The 27479-nt window shown below is 54.4% G+C and overlaps 3 protein-coding genes across 6 annotated transcripts in view; 1 reads left to right on the top strand and 2 right to left on the bottom strand.

Annotated features, from left to right (window-relative positions):
• The first annotated feature begins 1977 nt into the window (after nucleotides 1–1977).
• Nucleotides 1978–27361, top strand: P2RX6 (purinergic receptor P2X 6). 4 transcript variants are annotated; one of them, XM_066561909.1, is made up of 12 exons: nucleotides 1978–2211; nucleotides 2317–2461; nucleotides 2650–2721; nucleotides 4761–4836; nucleotides 5272–5365; nucleotides 5645–5725; nucleotides 6462–6603; nucleotides 6779–6888; nucleotides 8137–8230; nucleotides 9780–9845; nucleotides 10539–10616; nucleotides 11352–11796. In XM_066561909.1, the coding sequence occupies exons 1-12, from the start codon at nucleotides 2087–2089 to the stop codon at nucleotides 11388–11390; spliced, it is 1122 nt and encodes a 373-aa protein (XP_066418006.1). In that variant the 5' UTR covers nucleotides 1978–2086; the 3' UTR covers nucleotides 11391–11796. The 4 variants fall into 4 exon arrangements, with proteins under 4 accessions (XP_066418006.1, XP_066418009.1, XP_066418008.1 ...); XM_066561912.1 differs by lacking the exons at nucleotides 10539–10616; nucleotides 11352–11796 and adding an exon at nucleotides 26566–27361; XM_066561911.1 differs by lacking the exon at nucleotides 5645–5725.
• LOC136564128 (transmembrane protein 17B-like) lies at nucleotides 12210–17115 on the bottom strand. Its single transcript, XM_066561914.1, has 3 exons — nucleotides 13438–17115; nucleotides 12918–13031; nucleotides 12210–12558 (listed from the first exon to the last, which is right to left on the bottom strand). The coding sequence occupies exons 1-3, from the start codon at nucleotides 13951–13953 to the stop codon at nucleotides 12277–12279; spliced, it is 912 nt and encodes a 303-aa protein (XP_066418011.1). The 5' UTR covers nucleotides 13954–17115; the 3' UTR covers nucleotides 12210–12276.
• AIFM3 (apoptosis inducing factor mitochondria associated 3) overlaps nucleotides 18377–27479 on the bottom strand; it is a 54694-nt gene continuing 45591 nt past the window's right edge. The window contains 7 exon segments of the mRNA XM_066561908.1: nucleotides 18377–18530; nucleotides 19023–19043; nucleotides 20216–20320; nucleotides 23993–24068; nucleotides 24644–24742; nucleotides 25639–25756; nucleotides 26585–26661. Of these exon segments, the coding sequence (XP_066418005.1) occupies nucleotides 18491–18530; nucleotides 19023–19043; nucleotides 20216–20320; nucleotides 23993–24068; nucleotides 24644–24742; nucleotides 25639–25756; nucleotides 26585–26661 (536 nt within the window). The 3' untranslated portion in view covers nucleotides 18377–18490.

Here is a 27479-nt window from a genome sequence, read left to right as displayed (position 1 = left end):
GTGTTCTGTGAGTTTCCAACGGGGCAGGAAAAAAATGAGGGTGTGGGCAAGGACAAATGAAAACATGCCCATGCCTGAAGCCGAGACAGCTGAGGAGAACTGTTGGACTGTAAAATGAACAGGAGGTGAGGAGGACAGGGGTGGTCACGAGCAGCCACTGCAGCCTTCAAAGGTAAAGCCAAGGAAAGCAAGCAGGAACTTGGAACGAAGGAGGTGGATGGCTGGGCTGTTCCTGGTGGCCAGAAGTGGTGAGGATTAAGGTTATTTTCTCTCCCGGGAGCCAAAGAAGGCCACTGAAGACATGAAGGATGTTCAAGGAGGAGGCTGTAGTGGGTGAGATGTGTGAGGACTGAGGATTGTAAAGCAGTGGATGGAGTGCACGCTGAATTTTGCATGAAAGACACCACCCAGGGAAAACATGGATCTGGCATACAGCATTTCAGAAATATTTACAGTTAAACGGAAGCATGGCCATGACCTTGTGATTATACAAAAGATACTACAAAATCAAATTATTTTCTCCATCCACAGATATTAGAGACAGAAAAATTAACTGTAAGGGACCTCAGAGAACTATTCCAGACAAAATAAACTTAACAGAAAAGTTTATCTTCAAAAATGAGTAGGAAAGACTGTACTCTTTTATGGTCCAAACTACACATTTCTAAGATGCTGTGCCTGCTGAAAGCAACTTCAGGTGGGACTACCTGACATGAATGTACAGAAGGTTTATAATTTCTTCCTAAAAATATTAATTTAAAAATGTGGAGTACTCCAGGGGAGATGACATAAAGAAAAATTCTTTCTGAGATTTACTGATCCATTTACACATCCCATCCTCCCACCTGCATCCAGGGAAGGAGATGATTCTGGTTCCTGAGCACTTCAAAGCAGTCTGATGGCAAATCCCCTCTGCTGGCCAACATCCATCTCATGTGGTGAGCCCTGGGCTCTGGTAGGTCCCCGAACCTCCAGCAGGGCAGACTGGAATGGGTCCTTGATGTATCCTTGATGTAAAGCTTGGGCTGCTCCACCATCCAGAGGAATGACATAATTTTCATTAGCTGGAAAGAAAAATTGTCCGTCCCTTGGTCAGGAACTGGTCTGTACTGGTTTAGCACAGGCTGGAAGAGCTGGGGGTGCTCACCTGGAGAGGAGAAGGCTCCAGGGACACCTCAGAGCCCCTTGCAGGGCCTAAAGGGGCTCCAGGAGAGCTGGAGAGGGACTGGGGACAAGGGATGGAGGGACAGGACACAGGGAATGGCTCCCACTGCCAGAGGGCAGGGATGGATGGGATCTTGGGAATTAGAAATTGTTCCCTGGCAGGGTGGGCAGACCCTGGCACAGGTGCCCAGAGCAGCTGTGGCTGCCCCTGGATCCCTGGCAGTGCCCAAGGCCAGGCTGGACATTGGGGCTGGGAGCAGCCTGGGACAGTGGGAGGTGGCCCTGCCATGGCAGGGGTGGAATGGAAGGGCTTTAGGGCCTCTTCCAACCCAAACCATTCTGGGATGCTCGTTGCGGGGAGAGCCCGCGGCTGGAGGGGGCGGAGGCTCGCCCGGCTCTCTGGCAGGCCCCGGGGCCGCTGTGCCCCGGCCCCGCCCCAGTGTGGGAGCTGCAGGCCCGGACCGAGGGCTTCCCCCCCCCTCCCGCCCCCGCCGCCATGGCAACGAGGAGGGGCGGGACTGCGGGAGGGGCGGGGCGGGGCTGCGGGAGGGGCGGGGCTGCGGGAGGGGCGGGGCGGGACTGCGGGAGGGGCGGGGCGGGACTGCGGGAGGGGCGGGGCGGGGCTGCGGGGGGGGCGGGGCGGGGCTGCGGGAGGGGCGGGGCTGCGGGAGGGGCGGGGCGGGGCTGCAGTGACTGCGGCCGCTCTCCTCACCGTGCCCGCCTTTGCCCTTAGTGCCGCTCTCCTCACCGTGCCCGCCTTTGCCCTTAGTCCCGCTATCCTCACCGTGCCCCCCTTTCCCTCCTGGTGCCGCTATCCTCACCGTGCCCGCCTTTGCCCTTAGTCCCGCTATCTTCACCGTGTCCCCCTTTCCCTCCTGGTGCCGCTATCCTCACCGTGCCCGCCTTTTCCCTCGGTGCCACCATGCCGGGCCCACCCTGCGGGTCCCTGCTCGACTACAAGACTGCCAAGTTCTCGCTGACGCGGAACCGGCGGGTGGGGCTCTTGCACCGGCTGCTGCAGCTGAGCGCGCTTGGCTACCTGCTGGGGTAGGGACCCTGCCCTCGGGCTGGCCACTCCCCGCTGGGGTAGGGACATCCTCCCAGCCTTCGGGCGCGGCCGGGGGTCCCTCAGAGCCCCCCGCACATCCGCAGGTGGGTGCTGCTGCTGCGGAAGGGGTACCAGGAGCGCGACACCGCCCCGCGTGTCGCCGTGGTCACGAAGGTGAAGGGGGCGGCGGTCGCCGAGGCCGCGGGCCGGCGGCTCTGGGACGCTGCGGATCTCACCTGGCCCCCGCAGGTACGGCTGGGCCCCGGGCGGAGACAGGGAGGTCACACATACGGTCAGTCATCTTGCCGCGGGTACCACAGGTCTCCCAAAGTCCAGGCAAGTCCATTAGTGCCTGTTCTGCCCATGGTGTCACAGGGCGTCCCCTTGGACCTACCCTGGTGTCAGCCTCCCTTTGACAGCACCTTCTTGCTTCCCAGGGAGAAAATGTACTTTTCCTGGTGACCCATTTCATCGCCACAATCCAGCAAGCCCAAGGCACCTGCCCCGAGGTGAGTGAACGGACCTGCCCCAGCCCGGCCTCACAGGGGTGAGATGGAGCCAGTGGTTCTGCTGCTCAGCAGAACCCAGTGGAAGACCAGATAAAAGGGAAAATGGATTTATATTCCCACAAAACCCAATTCCCCTCGTACTCACTGGGTCATAGTGCTCCCCAGCACATCTGCACTTGCTCTGTCATACCTTCATTAGCCAAGATGTGTATGCATATGCTCTACCAGAACTGTTTCTGTTGGCCAGGACAGGGGACATGGGGCCTCTCCAGCTCTGAACTCTTTGTGTGGTGGCACTGTATGACCATTCCAGGCTTTCTGCTGCCCTTGAACAAGAGGATGCCTTGACACACAATCCATGGATACCTGTGTCATGTTTCCTTGATAACTCCCTGCTGCAGTACTAGTGTCCATCTTAGTGTCCTATTTTTAGGAGGAACAAAGCACAAGGTCTAGATGGTTTTCCAGCTATCCCACACTTAATTGTATATGTTCTCTGGGAGAATTCTTCCCTTTAAGGCTGGAGTCAGGCCAGCTCCTCTGCTGAGCTCTCCCAGGCTGAACCCAGCTCAGCAGATGGGGGCAAATGTCCTTTAAGCTGAACCACTGCTGGCACTTTGTACCCAAGTCAAGCACCAATTGTCCTAATGGTCCCTTCAGCTCCTGCTGTGGCCAAATGCTGCAGAGGAGGAGAAACACTGGGTTTGGGTTGGGGAAAATGGCACCAATGATCCTTCTTTAAAATGCTGAGAACTCCTAAGGTCCCAACAGGGAGGAAGACAAGTGCTGTAGGGCATTTTGGGGTTCTCCCAGGCAGCCACAGGCACCTCTAGGTGCTGGGTTTCCAGTGTGCAAGCCGAGGACACACAGAGCTGAGGATTTCATTCCGTTCCAGAGCTGGGGTGTGTGTGGGTGCCTGTCCCAGCCTACACCTCATGCTAGTCTCCAAGAGCTCCTCAGTTCCTGGCACTGGGACTGTAGATGACATTCATATTTGGAAAGCTTTGAATATTTAGCGGTGGCAGCTTTTGGCTTTGCAGGGTGTTTGAGTTGCCTTAATATTCTTGATGACCAGAGTATTTGGTGCTGGCAGATGAATTTGTCTATGGCCAGAGGCAGCATCAAACATGAGCCGAGCTGTTTCAGCAGCTGTACATGCACTTAAGTCTTTGCATCCTTTTATCCCTTTATGTTCCTTTTCAGACTACCAAGTTCCCTCCTTCCCATGCCTTCTCTTCCTCCCATTCCCTGAACACCTGGTGCAATCCCCAGATGTTCTCCTGCATCCCATAATGACTCCAGATCCCTAGCAGACCCTACCCAGCCCAAAGATACTGCTCCTCTAAGATCATGTTGGTGGATTTTACACCTGAATGAATGGCTGAGGCTGTCCTGGGGCAGCCCAGGGAAGGCCTGAACAGACCCCCACTTCTGAGCACACAACTGAGGATTCCCCTCCTGCATTTGGGCCTCTGTGCCGTCAGAGCTTGAGGAGTGGGTTTTTGATGAGCTGGTGACTCCTGTTATGGCCTCGGGTAGATGGGGGAGGTGTTAATGGTGTTTCTCCAGCTACGATCATCTTTTTGTGTTTGAATAAGAGGTTTTTACTGCTCCTGACAATCAGGTAGGTCCAGAGTAAGGGTGAAGGTCTCTTGAAAAACTCGTGTCATGCTATATTTAGGGTCTACTAAGCTCTTCCCCGGGGAATTCATCATGGTACTTTACAAGGTGCTTAACAGGCTCAGTCATTAGGGCCCTCCTGAATCCCTGTTGGCCTGTTCCCAGTTCCATCTGGAAGGTCTGAGATAGTTCATGAGGCTTCCTCTGCCACTGAGCAGCAGGACGCAAGTACTCTGGAGAGGAAGAATTGCCCTTTGGACATGCCTCTCTTCTGACTGGCTAGAGGCTGGTGAATGTTCATCTCTGTCTGGGAAGGACTTGGAGAAGCAGGAGCAGCAGTGCAACAATGCAGGGGAGCGACAGCATGGCCTCAGGTAGCTGCACAGCACAGTGACAGCACTTCTCTCTGTCCCTCCCAGAGTCCCTCTGTCCTCGACGGGATGTGCACAGAAGATGCAGATTGTCCCATGGGAAACCCTGTGGTTCATGGCAATGGTACTGGGTGTTTTGTTAAAGAAACAAAATCCTAGAATGGTTTGGGTTAAAAAGGAACTTAAAGCCAATCCTGTTCCACCCCCTGCCATGAGCAGGGACACCTTCCACTATCCCAGGGTGCTCCAAGCCCCAGTGTCCAACCTGGCCTTGGACACTGCCAGGAATCCAGGGGCAGCCCCAGCTGCTCTGGGCACCTGTGCCAGGGCCTGCCCACCCTCCCATGAACAATTTCTCCCCAATATCCCATCTGAACCTGCCTCTGCCACTGGGATACCCTTCCCTGTGTCCAGTCTCTCCAGGCTCTTGTCCCAAGTCCCCCTCCAGCTCTCTTGGAGGCCCTTTAGGCCCTGGAGGGGGCTCTAATATCTCTCCAAAGTCTTCTCCAGGTGATCAACCCCAACTCTCTCAGCCTGTCTTATATTGTCTTGTTTCTAGGGATAAAAACTGGGAAATGTTTGATGTTCAATGCCACCCATTCCACCTGTGAGATCTATGGCTGGTGTCCTGTGGAGAATAGCACCCTGCCCAGGTAATCACACATGAGGAGACAGCAGATATTGGGAGCTTTGGCTCTCTCCCTCTGTGTTACCAGGAGTCAGACCACATATGCCCAAGGGACAACCAGGCTCTGGGGGACCTCTGACATTGACTTTCTGGTCAATTAAACTCAGAGGGTGTTACCCAAGAGCATTTCTTGCACCTGTCCATTGTAGCCAAAATCTTGGGGTTGCAGGAGAGACTGCAGAGCTTGGGAAATAGGGCCTTGGCCACTGTGCAAGACTTGACTTTGTTGGTGGTTGTTTTCTAGGAAACCTCTTCTGGCTGAGGCAGAGAATTTCACTCTTTTTATAAAAAATACTGTCCACTTCACCAAATTTAACTTCTCCAAGTAAGTACAGTACGTCCCAGCTGGGCTGAGCATGCAGCCTGGTCCAGCCTTGGCACTGAGGCTGTGATGGGGCTGAGGAGCTGAAGCACTCGTGGAACCAGTGGCACCCAGGGCAGGTGGTGCTGGGGCAGTTAGGGCAGGACAGGTGTTGAGGTGAATACAGGTCACTTCAGCTGTCCTGGGTGTGCAGCTCTAAGAGCAGTGGGCTGGGGACACCTCAGAGAGAGGGACCGGTGTCCATCTGCCCATGTAGAGCACTGCAGAGAGCCAGACAAGGCCAGGCATTCCCAAGCTCTCATTTGGAAGTGAAACTAATGGTTTTGTCTTTTAGTCCTTGCAAAGTGGTTTCACAGAAGGCAAATAAAGGGCTGCACTGGCCCCACAGTTCCGGGCATGCTGACTGTGCTGCCTTACCATGGCAGGGGATACGGCATGAACTGTCCCTGCTGTTACCTGTAGCAGAGACCACAGCTGGGTGCTGGGAAGAAACAAAGGAGCACAAAGAGGTGGAAGGGAAGGCCATGGTGCATGCTATAGAGGATAACTCCATGTGAGATTCCTCTGGGCTGTTTTTTCTCCACCCTCTTCCATCTGAGGCTTTAGGCAAGGCATTGACTGTCCCCCCTCAAAGCAGGAGCACTGGCAGGCCCAATCCAATGGGAGGGTCCCCTTTGCAGTCCCACAGCTGGGCTCCATGACCTCCCACACCCCTGCCCCCCCCTCTCTCCTGTCTCAGGTGCAACACTTTACAAACCAGTGACCCCAGCTATTTCAAGAGCTGCACATATGATCCAATCTTCAACCCCTCCTGCCCTGTGTTCCGTGTCCGTGACATAGTGGAGGCAGCTGGAGAGAACTTTGGAGACCTCGCACTGCTGGTACTTGTTTTTTATACAACTATGGAAGGCAATTCAAAATTCCCCAAGGATGTGAGCAAGAAGCAGAGGACTGACCTGAAATGCTCAGGGAATGTGTGATCTGAGAATGTCTGAACAGTTAATGACTCATCTAATCTGATTCCATGCTTCTCCTGGAATAAAATGTGTTTCACAGGGGGGAAGCATCAGAGTTCTTATCGAGTGGAACTGCGACCTGGACCACCCCGCTACCCAGTGCCAACCACAGTATTCCTTCAGCCTGCAGGACATGAGGTACAATTTCAGGTGAGTATGCTGGGACAGTGGCCACACAGGCCTGTGGGATCAGCGCATGGAAGTTGTTTGAGATTTCAGTTCTGATGGATGCTCTGAAAGGAGCAGCAGGGACAGGCAGTGTGCCTCGGTCAGTTCACAGATGACACTGAACTGGGTGGGAGTGTGGATCTACTGGAAGGCAGGAAGCCCTGCAGAGGGAACTGGACAGGCTGGATCCATGGGCTGAGGCCAGTGGTGTGAGGTTCAACAAGGTCAAGTGCCAGATTCTGTCTTGGGGTCAGAACAACGCCATGGAATGCTCTCTGGGGCTGGGGCAGAGTGGCTGGAAAGGTGCAGGCAGAAAAGGATGTGAAGGTGAACATGAACCCAGGTGTGCCCAGGTGGGCAGGAAGGCCAAGGGCACATGATCTGTGCTGGCACTGCTGGGGCACCTCCAGTGCTGGGGCAGCTCTGGACCCCTCCTGACAAGAGAGACCTGGAGGGGCTGGAGCATGTCCAGGGCAGGGAACGGAGCTGGGAAGGGGCTGGAGCCCCAGAAGGGACTGAGGGAGCTGGGAAGGGGCTCAGCCTGGAGCAAAGGAGCCTCAGGGGGGACCCTGAGGGCTCTGCACAGCTCCTGCCAGGAGGGGACAGCCGGGGGGGTCAGGCTGTGCTCCCAGGCCAAACAAGGAGCCTTATTGGAGAGAACAACCTGAAGTTGCACTAAGGGAGTGTTTAGATTGCATGTTAGAAAAAAATCTTTGCACTGAAAGGTTTATCTAGCCCTGGTGCAGCTGCCCAGGGCAGTGGTGGAGTCCCTGTCCCTGGAGGGATTTAAAAGCTCTGTAGATGTGGCACCTGGGGACATGGGTTAGTGCTGGGTTAATTGTTTGGACTTAAAGATCTTGGAGACCTTTAAGGCATTGGGAGATGATAGCTCAGGGCAGGGCCTGTCAGTACAGGGTTGCTGTGGCAATTCCCATGCTTTGTAGCTCTTTTGTGTTTGGAGCAGAGCAGGGCATTATCCGCCTGAGGGCAGGGACCTGTGACTGTCCCCACCTGGGCTGGGCACACTGAGAGCTGCGTGCTCCCAGTGACCCAAACTGGATGCTGAGGGGATGCTGATGCCCCACTGTTGGTGCCAGTGAGTCATCACTGCATGTGTATGCCCAGTCCCCAGCCTGGAGGACACGCAGGAACCCAGAGGCCCAGCAATCCTTTGGCACTGGCACCCCCTTCCCTCCCTGCCTTTCTGAGCCATCCCAATGTCTCCCACAGAACTGCCTCCTACTACTGGGGCTCGCAGCAGCAGCTCTACCGGAACCTGCTGAAGCTCTACGGGATCCGCTTTGACCTCTCCGTGCACGGCCAGGTACCGGGAGCTCCTCACCCCAGGGCTGATTCCTCACACCACTGCTCCCACCCTGCCCCTGTGGTTTCTGCTACCCTCACTTCTCCCCACCTGGGTGAGCTCTTCACCTCTTCCCAGAGTTCTCTAAGCAGAGCAGGAGAAAACAGTCTTTCCTAATTGAAGAAAAACCTTTTGGTAATGCCCTGAGGGGGGAGATTTCCCTCTCTGAGGGTCTGACATGGGGGCCATGAAGTGTTCAGTAGGCAAGGTGAACTGGGCTTCAGGGCGTCCCTCTGACAGAGTTATGGTGGGAGTACCCTGACAAAGATCAAAGTGAACTCTACTGAACCTGGACAATTAATCCCTTCTTGATTAAAAGTACCCTCAGGGGGAAAAGGTGTGGCGTGATTAAGGCTGGATATGCCCCAGCCATGTGCACTGAGAGCCCGGAAATGCCCTGTGCCCTGGACTCCTTCTCAGCACTGTGGGCAGGAGGTAAAGGGGGATTCTGCTTCTCTGCCCTGCTCAAGTGCAGTGCTGCACCTGCTCTGGTGTCCCCAACAACAGAAAGATTTGGAGCTGCTGGAGTGAGCCCAAAGGAGGCCTTGGAGATGCTCCAGGGGCTGGAGCCCCTCTGCTCTGGAGCCAGGCTGGGAGAGCTGGGGGTACTCATCTGGAGAGGAGAAGGCTCCAGGAGAGCTGGAGAGGGACTGGGGACAAGGGATGGAGGGACAGGACAAAGGGGGATGGCTTCTCAGGGTTAGACGGGATATTGGGAAGAAATCCTTCCCTGTGAGGGTGATGGTGCCCAGGCACAGGTTGCCCACAGAAGTTGTGGCTGCCCCTGGATCCCTGGAAATGTCCAAGGCCAGGTAGGATGGGGCTTGGAGTACCCTGGGGTAGTGGAAGGTGTCCCTGTGCATGGCAGGGGGTGGAATGAGATGAGCTTTAAGGTCTCTTCCAACCCAAACTATTCCATGTTTCCAAGATTGTTGATGCTACTCTGTGCAGCATGACTCACAAACTCAGTGCTTAGCTTTCCAAAGAGGGAGCCTGTGCTGAGAGCACTTCCCACACTGAGAGATGTCCACAGCTGGTCTTTCATGTTCAGAGTGCCCTTTCACCTGAAGAAGGTGAAGAACACAGTGCAGGACAGGGTGTACCACTTCTAGGCTGAGAGAGCAGGTCCAGGAGCTGTGGAGCAGGAGAGAACAGCCAGAAGAGAAACTACCAGACTCATTTGTGAAGGGAGGGATACATCACATCAGGGTTGTGTTTGCTGGGATGTGGTTCCATAGGCGGCAGCTGCAGCAAGAGGGAAGTTCCTACTGTGCCTGCAGGAGCAGGTGGGTCACAGTAACCTCTGCTGCTTCCAGGTCATCAGGCACCTCAGTCCCTTCTTTGACAACCAAAGGGGGATTTCCTACAAATCAGCATGGGGAAATATCCCTGGATCCTTCCAGCACCTCCTGACTTTGAGCATGCTGCCCCGCAAGGCTCAGCCCACAAGCTTCTCACCCCTCTGACCACTCTTCACCCTCTCTCTTGCCCCTCCACTGTTTCTCACCAGGCTGGGAAGTTCAGCATTGTTCCTACCGCCGTGAGCTTTGGCACCAGCATCGCCTTCTTTGGTGCTGTGAGTACTCCAGATACGCTCTTCTCCTTTGGTCCATGCCTTGGGAAGTGCCACTTCTCAGTTGTTTCCCTGCCTGCCTGGGCACAAGGCTTCCTTAGTGGCAGCCAGCACAGAGGGGAGATGGTCTGGCAGGGTGTCAGCTCAGGTCTCCCTGTGACCATTAGTAATGACACCACTGGATTGGGATCCTAAGTGCTGGCAGTCACATCTCATGGTGGCCAGGTTTATGTGTGGATCCTGGGACAGAGCATCACTGGAATGCTGCTGTCAGGAGAGAGCAGCTCCTCTCTGCTTCTCCTCTGACTGAAGGGATGCAGTGTCCTGTCACTATGGTGGGGCAGCCCCTTGTAGAGCCCTTCTGTGGCTCTTCCCTTCCAGCAGAGTTACAGGGAAGTCCCCCACCTGCGCCCCTCTCCCCCCTGACATGCTCATCCCAGTCCATATGTGACCGTGAAGGTGCTGGAACAGCCCTCCCTGTCCATCCATTGCAGCCTGGGGATCCTGTCTGACCTCCTGTACAGCTCCTGGGACCAGGCTGGGTCAGAGAGGAGCCAGTGGAGTTGGCTGGAGGCAGGACTGGCTCGCTGCCCCAGCAAATGCCCACAGATGGCTGCAGGGCACAGGGGGAGCCAGGATGGAAGGCCAGGCATTCCTGTGGGAAGGTTCCCATCTTCAATGTTTGCCTGTCTCCAGGCTACAATGGTCTGTGACCTGGTTCTGCTCTACCTTGATGCAAAGGCTGACCTTTATTGGAAGGAGAAGTTTGAGGAGGTAAGGAGAGGACCACATGGGAGAGAGGAGGGTTTGAAGTGAATCATTTTGGATTTAATGATTTTCTTCCCTTTGGTTAAAACTCAGTTCCCAAGATCAGGGGAAAACCTGGTGGAGCAGCTCTTAGTTTTCAACTTTTGGGCTTGGTTGCTAGTCTGAACTGGGAGAGGGATCCAGCTGGTGCCGGGAGTCAGGGAAAGTTGCACCATGACCTCAGCTACTGTCAAAACATGCATCAGTGGGTCACCATGGAGACCTTACCTGGAAAACTGACCCAGCTCTATGCTTTTCACCCTCTTCCAAAGGGAATCTTATGGGACTCCCTGCAGAGAGGCGCCAGCTCTTCAGGGCACATCCTGATCTGTGGTTCATTGACAGGTTCATGTGCTAAGCATGACTGCATTGTGGGAATTCACTGCCCTGGTGAATCAGGGAGTCACAGGGAGGCCCCTACAGACCAGAAGAGCTGGCAGCCCTGCCTCAGGTCATTTCCAGCTTTGTCTGGCCAAGTCTTTGGAGCCTCTGAGGGCTGAGATCCCCCATCTCCTGGTGAACTGTCCTAAAGCTGCTCCATCCAATGAGGGGGGAAACTTTCCTAATGCCTGATCTCGAATCCAGAGTGGGGTGGGGGTCCTGGGCAGTGAATCTGGTTGCATGGAACCAAGCAGAGTAGCCAAGGGCCACCTGGGCTGCCTCCATGCCTGTTGTATACTGATGTCCCTGTTCATTTTGCAGGCAAGACCCCCTAAAGGTAAGCCTAAGGCCACAGCTTAGGGACATCGGGAATGCTCCACCACAAACACCTTTCCCTGCAGAGCCACCTGCAGGTAGATACGATGGGGACACGGCTGCAGCCCTGGTGGAGGAGGGCCAGTGCTGGCCCAGGTGGGCACTGCTGGGGTTAGCGTCTGCCTTTCCTGCAGAAGCACTGGCAGCAGCAGCAGCAGTTCTTGGCTCCTGGAGCACAAAGCTATGCCAGGGGCAGCTCCCAGCACTGACAGCCGGTGCTGGAGCAGAGCTGCCCACGGAGCTCCCCCAGAGGATGCTGGGGCGTAGCTGCTCCTGCTTGGCACAAGAGGCTTAAAGCATTTTGCATTTCTCCCTGTTCCAGTGATCCTGGGCCTTGATTTCCCTTGAAAAACAAGGATGCAATGGAATAAAGCTGTTCTGGAAGTGGGAAGAGGTTTTGCTCTGTCTCTAGCCCTGGAGGGACTGTAAGGTTGTGGAGTGCTGCTCTTGCACCTCATGGCACCCTTCCAGCTGGGATGGCTTCATGTAGGCCACCTGGATCCTCAGAAGCTCCCTGGGAAGCTCAGGGGGGTTTAGGAGGGTTTAGGAGCCACGTTTTAAGTTCCAGCCCTGGGCTGGTACTTCCTAGGGGTGTGCAGTGGCTCCTGCACCCTGATTCCTGCCTCCTGTCAGGGCTGATGCTGAGCAAGAACAGGCACAGCCCTGGGGTGAGCCAGAACATTTCAGAGGTGACCCCTCCCTCCCACTTTTCCCAGGCTGTGTTAACTGGTGCAAGGCAGGGATCAGCTGGGCTGTGCCTGGGTGCTGTTCTGGGGCCTCCACAAAGCTCAGAAACAGTGTCTGTGGGTTTAAGCACTGTTTAATGCTCCTTGCCAGGACCAGCTGTGTGGGGTGGAGGGGTCATGCAGCATCAGCCCATCTCGGCTGCCTGTCCCCCTGTGCCCCCAGGCTCCAGCCGGCCCCTCCCACCCTCCTGGAACTGTCGCAGGTAGAACTGTGCTGCCAGCTGCTTGGTCATAGTCCTCAGCACCAAGAAGGCAGCCACGATCTCCAGGAGGAGGAAGGCCAGGAACAAGCTGTGCATGGGCACCTCCAGCGGCAGGTGGATGACCTGCCTGTCTGACAGCAGGAAGAGCAGGAGGGGCAGCTGGATCAGGAAGGAGAGGAGCAGGAACCCAGCCAGCTCAGGCACCTGCAGGATCAGAAACTGCTGAGGTAGGGCAAGGAGGCAGTGGTGGGCTGGGGGGACCCTCTCTGCCCCTGGAGGCTCCTGCGTTAGCCTCTGCTGGCCTTGGAACCCGGGGACCAGGGATGTCCCTGCTCCATTGAGCTGTGGTCAGATGCTGTCAAACCCCTGCGTGGAGGGACACAGCAGGAGGGCAAATGGGTCCCCTTCATTCCCTCTCTCCAGGTCATGCCTTTACCCACGATTCTCTTCTAGGACAGCTCCAGGCAGACCACCAGAGAAAGGACAGTGATGGGCACATGGCTCCTAAGTGAGGGGATATCCAGCTCCCCCAGCTGGGCTGGGCCAGGGCAGGCAGTGCTTACCTTCTCCTGGAGGTTCCCCAGGTAGCCCAGGTAGAGGCGGGAGCCCTCAGCCAGCGAGAGGATGAGGAAGGCTGTGACCAGCAGGAACTGATAGTGCCACGGCAGCAGGTGGTACTGTTATGGGGGCACAGCCTTGTCCAAGTCCAGCTGTCCATGCCCAGTTTCCCTTTCCCTGTGCACCACTCCCTGCTCTCCATGCCCAGCTCCCTGTGCCCTCCTCCCCATACATAGCTCTCCATGCTCTGCCAGCTCTCACCATGGCAGAGTTGGTTTGGAACCATGGCTGGTTCCCAGCTCTGCCTACTCTTCCCCCCCATTTTGACCATTCCTGCCTGAAAGTTCATGATTTCTATCTCTAGCAGAGATGAGCAATCTTTTCTCATGGGGGTCAGGGCATTTTGGGGATCCATTAATTCTGAAGAGGCTCCTCTGTCCCCTGCCCCCTTTGTCCCCCACCCATGCCCAGGGAGACATGGCAGGAGCAGCTCCCCCCATCCCTACGTGCCCCATGGGATGGTACCTTCAGGTGCAGCATAATCCCCTCAGCCAGGCACCAGACTGGGAAGTAGTAGACATTGAAGTACAGCATCACCTGGAGGGGCAGGCTGGACAGCACCTTGTGAGCTAGGCAGGACAGGCAGGGATGGGCAGGCTGCTCACCAGCCCTGGGCTCCCCCTGCCCAGAGGGACCCCCCCTCACAGCTTGAGGGGAGCAACAGACCCCGGGTCCCACAAGCAGCTGATTGCAGCAAATGTTCTTATTTTTGCTCCCCTCCCTGGTGGGTGGGTTCAGGGACCCTTTGGGTGCTGGTGCCTCAGAGGCACCCAGGGGTTTTGGTGATGTGCTGAGCAGGGCCATGGGGATGGACAGACAGCCCCTGTTCCCAAGCCCCCTCTGCAGAGCCCCCGTGCCCATACCTGGCTGGGAGGTGGGGGCAGCGCCGCTGTCCCACGTCTTGTTGTTGATGAAGAGGGAGCCACTGAAGGCCACCAAGCCCCGGCGCAGGCTGGGGGGCAGCGGGGTGGGCACAGCCATGGACAGCAGCTGAGCCCTGCTCAGCCCAGCCCGGCTCAGCCTGGATTAGCCAGGAGGGAATCAGTGAGGTGACGGGCCAGGCTAATGCGCAGGGCCACGCGGCCATTGGCTCCCTGGAGACAGGGCTGCTGATCTGGAAGGGGGATCTGGGAAAGGAGAATTCCCACCTTGGAACACCAAGCCCATGCAGGAATCACAAGGTGGAGTTGCAAGAAAATCACAAGTCACAGAGCATCCCCCCTCAACAGCGTCTCCAGGGGCTTGTACCTGTCACTGTGACTTGCAGCAACTGCACCCTCTCCCAGCCAGGCTCTATCAACACAAATATTGCTCAAAGACCCCTGACAGATGAGGATGCCTCATGAGAGGATGGTACTCTTCACCTGAAATGCTTCTTCAAGGCCTCCAGGTTCATGGAGCATTTACCCATCACTGTGAGTTCCTCAAGCCCCATCCAGGCTCAGGGGTGCTGGACAGCAGTGGGGGATGTGGCTGAGCCAGAGGTGAATGAGAGGAAAAGGTTCTTCAGGAACTTCAAGTTTAAAATCACAAAATTATTAAGGTGGGAAAACCCCTCTAAGATCATCAGGTCAAATTATTATCCCAGCACTGCCAGGGTCACCACTAAACCATGTCCCCAGGTGCTACATCTACACTTTTTTTGAACACTTCCAGGGATGAAGACTCCACTGCTGCCCTGGGAAGCCTGTATAAGAGCTGGACAAACCTTTCCATGAAGAAATATTCCCCAATATCCAACCTGAGCCTCTCCTGGCCCAGCCTGAGGCCGTTCCCTCTGCTCCTGTCCCTGTTCCCTGGGAGCACAGCCCGACCCCCCCGGCTGTCCCCTCCTGGCAGGAGCTGTGCAGAGCCACAAGGGCCCCCCTGAGCCTCCTTTTCTCCAGGCTGAGCCCCTTCCCAGCTCCCTCAGCCTCTCCTGGGGCTCCAGCCCCTTCCCCAGCACTGTTGCCTTCTCTGGACACACTCTATAAGTGTCAGTCAGTTCTACCCAACAGATCACCTCATGATCTTCAGCCTCCAACTCACCCCATAAGGAGCATCAGAGAAGCTGCCTCAAATAGTGGGAGCAAGTGCTATAAATGAGTCCTTAAAGGGCCAGAAACTGTCAAGGAACACAAGAAACCAAAGAAAGAGATGATTCTTTTCCTGGATAAAGCTAAAATGAAATTGCAGAGCTCACTGCCATATGCTGCCCAAACCAAACCATCTGGGACTGAAAGCATGGTTAAACCAGCATCTGATTAGCTGAAGTTGTAGGATCACAGAATGGTTTGGCTTGGAAGAGACCTCAAAGCTCATCTCATCCCACCCCTGCCATGGGCAGGGACACCTTCCACTGTCCCAGGCTGCTCCAAGCCCCATCCATCCTGGCCTTGGACAGGTCCAGGGATCCAGGGGCAGCCACAGCTGCTCTGGGCATCCTGTGCCAGGGCCTGCCCACCCTCACAAGGAAGAATTTCTTCACTATATCCCATCTTCTTCCCAATATTCCAACCTGCTCTTGTCCTGTCCCTCCATCCCTTGTCCCCAGTCCCTCTCCAGCTCTCCTGGAGCCCCTTTAGGCCCTGCAAGGGGCTCTGAGCTCTCCCTGGAGTTTTCTCTTCTCCAGGTGAGCACCCCCAGCTCTCCTGGCTGGGCTCCAGCCTTCAGAGGACCTCTGTGGCCTCCTCTGAACTTGTTCCAGCCGCTCCAGGTCCTTCCTGTGCTGGGACCCTAGAGCTAGATGCAGTTCTCCAGATGGGGTCTCACCTGCATGGGGCAGAGGCAAAGCCCTAGCTGTCCCCCAAGTCCTGCCAGCACACAGGTGAGACATGGGCAGGGTGACAGGCACGCCCCCAGAATCTGAGGAGCAGAAGCTGGTGGAGAGCTCAGGATCTGGGGGCATCGGGTCTGCATGGGCAGGCAAGGTAAGCAACCAAGATGGTACCTGGGCAGTCTGGTGGAGGTAACTGACACGGGGCAGTGCAGCTGGGGGTCACTGCATGTGCCCCAGCTGGGCTCTCATTCCTCATGGAAACAGGCAGTTTATTAAGAAGAGATGGAAACTTTCTGTCCTGGCATTAGAGATTGCAAGACAGGCCTGGAAAGGTGGCAGAGAACACAACCCAGGCTTGCCCAGCTCCAGGACAGACTCACCACCGGGAAGCATTTGCCAAGGCACTGGATAAGGAGTCCCAGGTTCAACACCACCCCACACCTGTGCAGAGGAGCAATACCCATCTGAGCCAGCCCTGCCCATGACCTGACACATGTCTCAAGGAAAGCTACAGTGGTGACTGGGATTTCTTGAGTCATGGGTGATATTACCAGCCCTGGTTGAAACAACTCCTCCATAAAAAGCAGGGAATGGGACTTGTTACCCCCACTGCATCTGTAGGCTGGGACAGAAGGTCCTTCCTCAGCCCCTGAATGGTCTTCAGCCCTGTGAACGTGGTGGTGATGCCCATTTTATGCAGCTCATGCCCAATACTGGATGAGGCCCCATCAGAGGCAAAGGAGGTCAAAAAGCATCTTCCTGAAAAACAAAGTACTCTGCCACTGTGTCCCCAGTGTAGCAAAGTTGTGCTGAGGGAGCTGCCAGTCTCACCCAGCATGGAGAATATGACAGAGAGCTTGGGAAAATACACACAGCTGAAGGGAATGCCACCCTGTGGTGCCCCAGAGTCCCCTGGCACTCCAGCTGGGTCCCCTGGGGAGCAACCAAAGCTGAGTCCAACTATCCCACCAGCAGGACACAGGATACAAAGCCAGATCTTTGTGAGTAGTGAGCAGAGCTGAGGCAGTACCTGGGCAGCTGCCTCCACCTGGGCAGTGCCCCCAGCCCTAGGCCACTCTGGAAGAGCCCTGCCTGGGGCACCAGGATCTGAGCAGCTCCAGCCACCCCTGCCCTCGGAGGAGGACCTGTGGACAGGAATACTGAGATTTGTCTTTTGGAGCCTGAGATGAGACTTGCAAGTTCCCATTGCTTTGTGGATCCAGCAGACACACAATGGTCCCTGTTCATCACAGGATGTGTGCTGGAGTGTGCACATCCTGCTACCACCCCTCCTGGTCATTCCATCTGGGAAAAGCTCTGCAGTGAAACCAGGAGAGACCAGCCAGAGACGTGATAGACACTGGGGCATTTCTACCCAGCCAAGATCTGAAATACTGGAAATACAGGTGAGCTGGACACAGGTGGTAAGTCTCCAGAGAAGCGGTTCTTGAACAATCTGGCCAACATGCAGAGGTGACCCAAGGTCTTGGAAGGAATCAGAAATGACCCAGACCCCAAGAATAGTATTGCTTTAATTCACAGGGGGTGAATCAAATTAAAAATATAAATCCTCTTGTTTGGGACACAGGGTAAAACACTGACTGCTGGGGAAGGAGTTGCCCCCAGAACAAAGAACTGGAGTCTCTCCAAAGGGGACTCTCAACCCCCACTCTGCTGGGCTGATGGACTCTGGACTGTGGCTGGCCAGGTCCACTCCTGAGCTGGAGACATGGCTCTTCTTCAGCATGGGACCAGAAACAGGACAGCAGAGTACAAGCATGATGGGTTATACAGCTTTGTCACTACACTGGACAAGTGCCAGAGAACGGACAGCCAGAAATGCTCCCCCAGTTATTTTTCCTCGAATAACACCTCAGCAACAGCACTGATCCCATGATAGCATTAAGGAGAGATATCTCAAGGCTGGCTGGAAGGGTGGCCACCCAGCCCAGGGCTGCAGCTGAGCCATCACAGCTCTCAGGTACCCCTGCAATGCACTCCGGCAATGGGCCCAAGAGCTGCCAGTGCCCCAGCCCAAACCAAGCCCCAGGAGACAGGGAATGAATCCCAGCCCCTTGGCTGCTCCAGGACAGGAGATTCTGGGATGGGGACTGATGAGCTCCAGAGCCCTCAGCATGGACAGAGACTCACCTCTACTGGTGGGGCTGCACAGGACCAGCCTGGACAACACAAGCACCAGCTGCACAGAGATCACCCAGTGTAATCTCCTGGCCCGCCCAGATGCCCCGGGGGTGGGTGGGCACAGGGAGAGCTGTGGCAGAAGCGGCAGCCATGCAGGAAAGGAGCAGATGTCAGGCTCCGCAGGGATGCGTGTTGGAGCTCTGCTGGGAGCAAAGGGAATTTGGAAAGGAGCATCATGCATGAAAGCACAGGAGCAACCAAAGGCACTCATGCTGCTTATGGGAGTGAGGGACATGCGTGGGGCACACCCGCCTGGGGACCCTCAGCCCTATGGCAGCATCCAGAGCCATATGACGCCCATGCCCACTGCCAGTGCCAAGCCTCACGCTCTCTGTGGGCTGCTTTTCCAGCATTCCACAGCAATTGCAACAGCAGAGCCCCATCCCCAGCCCAGCAGGCACAGGGGCAGAGGAGCTGTGTGAGATCCTCCTGGAAGATCTGAAGGCAGGTTCATCAAAGGGAAATGGCTGAGCCATGGGGTTCCCACCAGGCCATGGAGCTGCTGTCCCATCTCCCCACGGCGAGTGCAGCATCAGGAGAGCTCAGCCATCTGTGGCTTTAGGTGCCCTTCCCTGTTAGCCATGACATGTCTCCAGTTCTAAAAGAGAGAAAAACAACAGCGCTGTGAGGGGTTTCTCAACGTGCGCAGGCAAATGCTCTTGGTGTGCCTTGGTGCTAGTCCAGTACTTGGTGTCCATCCCAGCAATCAGCTGCCTCCTCTGCACTCACACCTGTCACTAAACTGTCCAAAAAGTCACCTGCAGGTCCTCAATTCTGTGTAAAACTGAGTTCAAACATTTTATTTATTTATATTTAAAAGCTGCCCTTCAGCTGAAAATCCATGGAAAGCTGCCAAACCCCCGCCAAGCAAGGTCCCAGCCAACAGGATCTGTGCCGGATGTGGCTCCTGGCAGCCCCAGCCCTATCACCCAGCACTGCCCCCCATGTGAGGGGGATGCAAAATAAGGACACCCGCCCCATAACCAGTGTCTCCACATGGGAATTAGGGATATGGCCCAGTCAGGGGGGCAGCTGTCCCTCCTGCCAGCCCCTCATATCCAGCACACTCAGGACCCCAAACCGAACGTACTTGCCGTGACGAACAAACAGCCTAAAGTTGTGAAAGCAGCAGGAGACAAAGAGAGAAAAGACATTCAGGTTTAATCTGGCTTCCTCCAGCCCCTGAGCCCTACCACAGTCCCAGCAGCCCCTCCCCACCCCCAGGATACCCACAAGATACCACCTCCCTCCCAGCCACAAAGTGGGACAACAGCAATCGTTTCCCGATGTACCAGGGTGATGGCACAAGAAATTCTTCCCTTTGAGGGTGGTGAGACCATGACACAGACTGCCCAGAGAATCTCTGGCTGCCCCATCCTTGGAAGTGTCCAAGGCCAGCTTGGATGGGGCTTGGAGCAATCTGGGATAGTGGGAGAGAAGGGGGCAGGGGGTGGAATTGGATGGGTTTTAAGGTCCCTTCCAACCCAAACTATTCTGTCATTTTATGAACCCTGTCTCAGCTGAGGGGGCCCACGACATGCTCCCCATCCCAGGGATGCCCAGGGAGTCTGAGACACAAAGCTTCCTAGGGGCTGGGAGTGCTCCTCTCCCTGAGCTTTTGAAAAAATCTGGCTTTATTTCAGATGTGGAAACACCCCTGGAACAGGGACCCACATTTCCTCAGCAGCTCTGATTCCCACTCTAAAGGCCTCTTCCCAGCTGTTATCACCTCCCTGGAATTTGTCTTCCAGCACCCACCCTCAGCACAAAGCTATGCTCTTTCCTCTGCATGGTCTAAAAAGCACAGTGAAGGGAGAAAAATTTCCTTTGCCTATGAGGTCTGCTCCAAGGAATTGGAGGCTGAGACACCCCAGGCCAGCATACTCGCACGACCAGCTCTTTGGGCTGGGTTATGCACAGGCTACACACCCAGTCCCTCTCTGCAGGTCTCCTTGACTGACTGGGTGCCCAGGTGCACCCCAACATCCAGCACTGCTTCCTTGATGATATGCTAGTGCCCAAAGGCAGAGAGTATTCCCATCCCATCCTGTCTGTGCAAGGATTTGGGTCCTTGTGTTTAAGACAAACCCCATGTGTGGGGGATGCCAGACTTGGAGGCAGCTGAGAGGTAGCACAGGGGGGATGGAGGAAGCAGAACAGGAAGGGAGATGCAAGAGGGGTATGGAGACGGATCAGTGTGAAAGGCTCAGCTCTGCCCAGCACCCCATGGCCGTGCTTAGCCTCTGCCCTGGCACTGCCACTTCCCACTGCCTGTCTACTTACTCTACATCACGCTTCCGGATGGTCCTGCCAGCAGCCAGGACCTCGGCCACCTTGGACACAATTGGGTCGTAGTTCATGCTGGCCACAGCCACCACCTCATCACTCCTAGGGCCAGGCAGAGCAGAGCAGTTAGGGCAGCCTGGACGGGCATAGTTCCACCACCCAAAACCCACCATGATGGAGAGAAGAGGGAGACAAAGAGGAGCACCCACTCCAGAGCCAGGCCTGATCCCAAGGTATGAGCACCACAGGGACTGGATAAAGGTGGCTGGAACAAGGATCAGGAGAGGGTATAGAGTGGCACAGCAGGCCCCATTGGTTCTACCAGTGTTGACGATGATGTCATGAGCATCACTAGGGTGCCTGGGTGATGGAGACAGCTCTGCCACCCTGGCATCTGTGGGAAAACACCACCAAAGGTAGATCTGATGGTGGATAAAAACCTGGACAATATGAAGGATGCCCAGCTGTGATCCCTGCGCTGCTGCCCTGTGCTGAGGGAGTGGAGAGGCAGGTGGACAGAATTTTCCTGTGGAACAGTCAGTTGGGATGCTCCACATCCCCTTCCTGGTCCCTACCTCCAAACAGGCAGAGTGCCCCTCTCTGAGCTGCTCCATGGGCACTGGGACAGCTGGGGTGTCCAAACCCTGGGTCCCATAGCCCCAGCAAGGAAGTCCCCATGTATATGGGATGTCCAGGTTGGCTGACTGTTCCCCTAGCAGGATCCCAATGCAGCCTCAAAGGTTGAGAGGAAACAAATGAAGGAGAAGGAAGAGGATGTAAAACTGCTGGAGGAGCTTTGGCTAAAGGTCACAGGCAAACGAGAAGGGAGGTTCTCGTTTGGAGTTTGCTGAGGTCAATCCAAGTGTAAACCTTCAAAGCCTGACCATAAGAGAAAACTGAATGCACAATGTGAGATCAGGGTAAGATTTTAAACTCTGGTGATATTGTTGAATAAACTGAAAAGTAGAAGCACCCACTAAATCAAGATCTGCTCTTAAATCAACTGCCAAAGAGCTCTGGGATCAACAGAGCAAAGAGCAGCTGCGGTGGGGAGGGATATATGCCTAATTCCCAGGACAAGGAGAGCAAAAGCCATGTTTCAGAGGACACTTCAGCCCTGTGCAGCCACAAAAGTTAAAGCTATCTCTCACATCTGTCTACAAAGCCATGGGGCATCTCCATCACAGACTGTTTCAAAAAACTCCCATTCCTAAATAAGCTCATGGCAAATAAAGGAGAGCAGTTTCCTGAGCAGAGCCAGCTCCAAGCTGGGAAACACAAAGTGGTTGGAGAGACCTACCCATCAAAACCAGGGGAAAATGTGCTGTTCCAAGCAATGAATAACCAAGGTGTGCAAGGGAACCAGAAGGGAACCACCAGCTGCCCACTGGCTCACCCTCAAACCCCAAAGGGGCCAGCCAGGAAGGTGGATGCAGCCCAAACATTTCTGTCAGCAGGACATAGGGTAGCTGCTCCTTTTGCAAAATAGTTCACGGCATGCTGGTGAGCTGGAGCACCCTGCATCAGCAGCAGCTTTTGAACTCTTTGTCAGACAGATGGGGGAAGCCAGGAAGAATCCCTCTTTTTCAAAAGGTTTTCAAAGGTAACAAGAATTCCCATCCTGAACTTGGGATTTGGAGCAATCAGAAATCTTTGTGAAGACATATGGAAGAGGGAAGCACAGTGAATGTGTCTACATGGTCTTCCCTTCTTCTGCAGCATCCAATGTAACAAAGGTGGGGAACCGTGAAGAATCACAGAGAAAACTGAATGAACAATCACAGCAATTCCAGCAATTCCCTGGTCTCCAAGATCTTAGAGGCAGGAGGACATCAGTCTGTTGTCAAGGCAGTGTGCCATGGGGACATCTGCAGAGTGCTGTCCCCTACACCTCCCAGCACAGGGCCTTTTATTGGCCTCTACACAGCTCTGAGAAAAATGCTTTCCTCTTCAAACTCTGGGGCAGAAGAAGCCTTATTGTGAAAGCCAATGCTGAGTACAGGCTGTAGGAGCGGGAACCACCAGTGATTCCTGCAACAACTAAGGAGGACCAGGAGGAGAAGAGTTCAAACATAGGGTGGGCACAGCAGAAGGAAGCAGGAGGAAATGGTCAACTTGGGACTGTCCTCAGTCCAAAAGCATTAGCACCAACTAGAAGAACCACCACCAAAAAAGAAAAGACAAAGAAATGCTCCAGCGGCCTCTCACAGACAGAGAGCCAAGCAGTGGGGGGCACACTGGCTGACCCCCACCAGCCAGTGCTTCCCAGTACCTCCAGCTCTCAGCATGGAATGCCATCCTGGTACCCACACGCCAGCTCCGGGAGACCCTCCTGGGTGGCAGAACAACACAGCTTCAGCAGGGACCTCCAGGTCTGCCCACCAAGCCCAGGTCCCCTGGCAGCCCCTGTACCTTGCAGCCACCCCACGGAGCATGGGGCCCTGGCATGGAGCAGGGATTATGCACCTTGTTCAGGGCGTTACCTTTGAACAACCTTCTCAGATGCTTAATTAAAGCAACCTGATGTTTCCTTTCAAATTAGGGTGGGGATAAAGAGATAAAAGGCTCTCATGTGGAAAGGCTGCAGGAGGGGAACATCCCCACAGCAGTTCTCCCCAGCACAGGTGGTGCCTTGGCATGAACCCACCCCTTTAGGCAATTTTGACCAAGGTTCCAGCACACTCTGAGCTGTATCCAGTGTGTAAAGGTCCCTGGGTGCCAGTTGGAGCCCCATCCCTGCAGCAGGTGTTTACCCAAGGTGTGCAGGTACCAGGGAGAGGAGGGTGAGCACTGGGGATCCTCAGGGTGATGCAGTGAGCCCCGTATCTCTTCAAGCCCAATGTACACATCCATCCACCAGGCTCCATTCTGAGCGACATGGGCAAGTGGGCCACCCTCAGGGTGGGAGAAGGCATGGGGTACATTGGAGATGGGACAGAGGGACAGTGAGATGATGTCTGCAGAGCCAGAGCTGGCTCCTGTCCTGAGCTCCCTCCTCATCCCTGCCTGGATCCTACTGCCAAGTGGTTTGACAGCTGAGCTGGGCAGCTCTTTGCTTCCCTGGTTTCCCTCTCCCTATCCTTAATATCAGAAAGCACTTAGAGAAACCCCTCTAGTTCCAGCATGAGGATGTTCTGTGGCCACTGGTTTCAGACTGGGATGGACAGAGGAAACAGAAGAATAAACAGCAGCAAATATTTTTGGGATAAATTCATGGTGCACTGACTTTCCAGTCTAAACAGCCAGCATGGCTCCAGAACAGCTGAGGCAACACATCCCAGCTGCCAACACATCTCAAGAATGCGCTCCCAGGGAGGGTCCCAACCTGGGGAGGGAGCTGGGTTTCACTACAGATATAACAAAGCTCCCAAGTTCCTTCAAACCTTCACAGCTTGTGATAGAAGAGTTTTTTGAGCTCAATTTGTCAAACCAGAAGCAGAAACAGTGATGCTTGAGCACTCTGTCCAGCACTGGTCACAAATCATTAACATGATTCCATCTGGGAAGGAAATATTTGATAGGAATTGCCAGTAGAAGCTGTCATCTGCTCACAGAGATTATGAGGGCAAAGGGCAGAGACACCAGGCCCAAAGACCAGTTTAACTTGTTGTACAATCAGAACATCATTTCTCCAGGGCCTTGTATAAGTGTTCCACAAACTCACTGTGCAGAGGTGAACAAAACTGACTGACAGAAACTCTGGCAGAACTATTTTCCAGCCTAGCAATCTCAGATGAATGCCTGTGTAGGAATATGGACAAGAAGAACACTTACTTGGTATAAAATGCCACAAACTTCAGTTCATCTAGATCTCCCTGAATGACAACATCATCGAATCCTTCCCCATGACCTGGAAGGCAAAGAAGAAGTGAAATCAGCAGCAATTTCTCCAGATCCAGCTCTAAGACAGGGTGTTTCATTCCAGCACTACATGGAGAATGTCCTGCAGTGACCAAGAGACCAGCACCAGGAGATGCAGGTACCAAAAACCACAGAATCACAGGAGAGTTTTGGGTTGGAAGAGGCCTTGAAAAACACCTTGTTCCCACCCTCTACCATGGGCAGGGACACCTTCCACTATCCCAGGTTGCTCCAAGCTCTGTCCAACCTGTCCTTAAATACTTCCACAGATGGGGCAGCCACAGCTTCTCTGGGCAACGTGTGCCAGGGCTTCATCACCCTCACAAGGAAGAATTACTTCCCAATATTTAATTTAAGTGAATCCTCCATGCTGTTTACAGAAGTGCACTTCATGGCAGATGCGTTTCAGAGGAGACACTGAACCTCTTCGGAAGCCAGGCAGGGAAGCAGCCCTGTGGCAGAGGTCAGTGGGGAGGGTTCACAGTGAAGGAGGTGACCCTGGCTTCTCTATCCCAGGACACCTCCAGCAGCACAAACTCTCAGCAGCCCCAGGGAGCCCCTTACCCGCGTATCGGATGCTCTTCCCGAACATGGCTGTCCACAGGTACGGGACAGTGCTGATCTCCGTGCCGTGGGCCAGCATGTTCAGCGCGGCGATGCGGCCTGCAAGAGAGCACAGGGATGGGGGAACTGCCACCCCAGGGCAAGCTCCATGCTCTGCACTCAGGCCACATCATCAACACCAGCAGTCACAGAGTACAGGGAAACAAAAAACTACGGCTGAGAAAACCCACACAGCAACCAAGACAAAGCAGGAAGCACACAAGGATGGGCTCAGACTCCTTCCCATGGTGCATCTCCTACTTATCACCTCCACTGGCATGAGCCATGTACCCATGAGACTCTTTCCCCCCAGCTTGTGCAATAGTGACAGGGTTGAGAGTGTGCTGAGCTCCTACCCAGATGGGGATGGGATGGACAAACCCTTGGAGGGCAGGGAGACCATTGGGGTACGGTCCTTGCTGCAGAAACATATCTGGACATGGGAGAGGTGTCCAAAGGCTGAATTTGGAACTGTGGTTCCAAAACCTCTCACCCAACGCACAGGAAACCTCTCTGTGTGACTGTGGCCATGAGGGCAGCCCATCACACCAGGGGTTCCAGGCTGACGAGAGGCAAGAAGGGTTGGAGCTCTGCTGAACGCTCCCAGGCCAGCCTGGCAGTGTGGGAAGCCCAGCTGGGAGCCTGAGCCCAGGCTGGCATTAGGATGCAAGCTCCTAAGTGTCCTGGGGCAGAGAATAGAGCGGGCTCCTGCAGCAGTGCCAGGGAGCAAAGGGAATATGGGAAAGCCTGTCCCTGGGCTCCTCTGTGCTGGTGATGAGGCATTGTTAGGCAAAGCTTGGCAAGAATGCTGACACATGAAGGCATAAGATACACATGCTTCAAAATGTTCAATACAACCACCCAGTCTCTCTGTTGGCCCTTGTCTCATTCTTGCCCTGGAGGGTTTGGAAATCTCCTGAGAATCTGGAAAAGGCTCTTTTCTGCAAAGTACCTACCATGCATGTGGGCCATCTGCCAGTGGGGGACATTAACCTTCTTGTTATTCCTCAAGGCCAATGGAAATGTGACAGCATCTCCAGCAGCAAAGACCCCTGGGATGTTGGTCTGCATCATCTGCAGGGGGGAACAGAGGTGGCATTAGTGGGGTTTGCACCCTACAGAAACTCCACAGCTGGAGTGGTCCAGAGCTGCCACAGTCCCTCAGAACACAGGGAAAACCTCTGCTTGGCTGTGGGACCCACACAGGAGATTTCACTCAGCCTTCTTCACTTTCAAATGAGAACACACATGCAGGGACCTACAGTATCCCTCAGCCAGTGGGTTATCCAATAAAAAGACACATGGACTGGTGTCCTGGAGCCTCTCTCAGAAGTCTGAGGCTTGTTGGTGTTGGCTGATAGAGCACAGCTAGTTGCAGGGATGAGCACTGCACAGCACTGAGCCCCAGGGTCCCGACATGCTCCTTTGCCCAAGGCACCAACACCCACCAGCTCCAACATTGCTCCTCCCATCACAGTCCCTGGTGGTGGGGAGAAAGGATGAGATCCTTTAGGATCCTTGAAAAGATGGATCTATCTCAATTTTTTCCCCTCTAAATATCCATACCAGGAAAGCTCAGAGCCAGACCCAAGCCAGAGCATCGAGGTCTGGGGTTTGCACACCCCCCCCTTGCAGAGGGGGTTCCCAGGCACTCCTGGTGATGCTTCCAGAATTTCATCATCTCACAGAATATCCTGAGATGAAGGCAACCACAAGGGTCATTGAGTTCAATTCCTGGCCCTGCACAGGCCAACCCAAAGAATTAAAAAATTCCAATTCTGCCATCTTGGCAGATAAAAAGCCATGAAAAGCCCCTGTGGCAGCCCCAGGGAAGCTCAAGATCAAAAGAGCTGACCCAGCTCCTCCTGCTCTCCCTCCCACAGGGGCTGCCCCTGGGCTCACCTTGTTGACCACGATGAAGCCCTTGGAGTCGATGTTGATGCCACTCTGCTTGAGGAAGCCTGTCGCTGGGACTGCACCTGGGGGGAAGCCAAAGGCTGCTGCTGCAGTGTCCAGTGTTCCACAGCCCTAGGGGCTGATCCTGAGGCCTTTCCTCCTGCCAGGACTGGGGGGCTGCCCTCAGGAACAGGCAGCAGCTGCTCTGGGAGTGTGGAGCAGGGCCAGGTACCCTACAGAGCCCCCACTGCCTCTGGCCCCTCACAATCAGCCTCTGGCCCCTCAGGATCCCTGTCCTGTCCAAGCCAGCACTGTAACCTGCCCACTGCCCTTTTCTAGTGCTAAGAGATAATTTTCAATTTCATTCTCTTTTATAGATAGTTTGAAAAAAATTGTATTTAAAAGGGAACCTTTGTGCTTCCAGCCAGAGCTCTTCAGCCTCCCCCTAGTCTGTGCATTTCCTTCACCTTCCTTCTCCTTTTTTAATTTTTTTTTTACCTCCAACGTCTTCACAAATCAGAGTAGTCAATAAAAACAATAAAACCAGACTTAAATTAATTCTGTGGTTCTTCCAGTCCACAGCATTTTGAAGAGGGAAGGAAAGGGAATTTCCCCACCACCACTATGAAGTGTAAAGGAGAAATATATCATATTCTTTGGGATATTTTCTTTTATTTTATAGTATAAGATACATTTTTGATTGCTGTCAGCAGCAATTAAAAAAACACACATTAAAAATTCAGTTTGGGGAAGATTTAATAAAAAACAGTTTGAGAGGATGAACCTGCTTTAAATGTTTTTTTTTTTTTCTAGAAAAAAAAATATTACTTCTGAAATATATTTTCAGTTGCATTTCGTTGTGGGGGCTCTAGAAATGCCTTTTTTAGATATGCAGACTCAT

Source organism: Molothrus aeneus, chromosome 18 (assembly GCF_037042795.1).
Source record: "Molothrus aeneus isolate 106 chromosome 18, BPBGC_Maene_1.0, whole genome shotgun sequence".
Taxonomy (NCBI): Eukaryota; Metazoa; Chordata; class Aves; order Passeriformes; family Icteridae; genus Molothrus; species Molothrus aeneus.
Note: the sequence above shows the minus strand (reverse complement) of the source record. Positions and strands in the feature narration are given on the sequence as shown.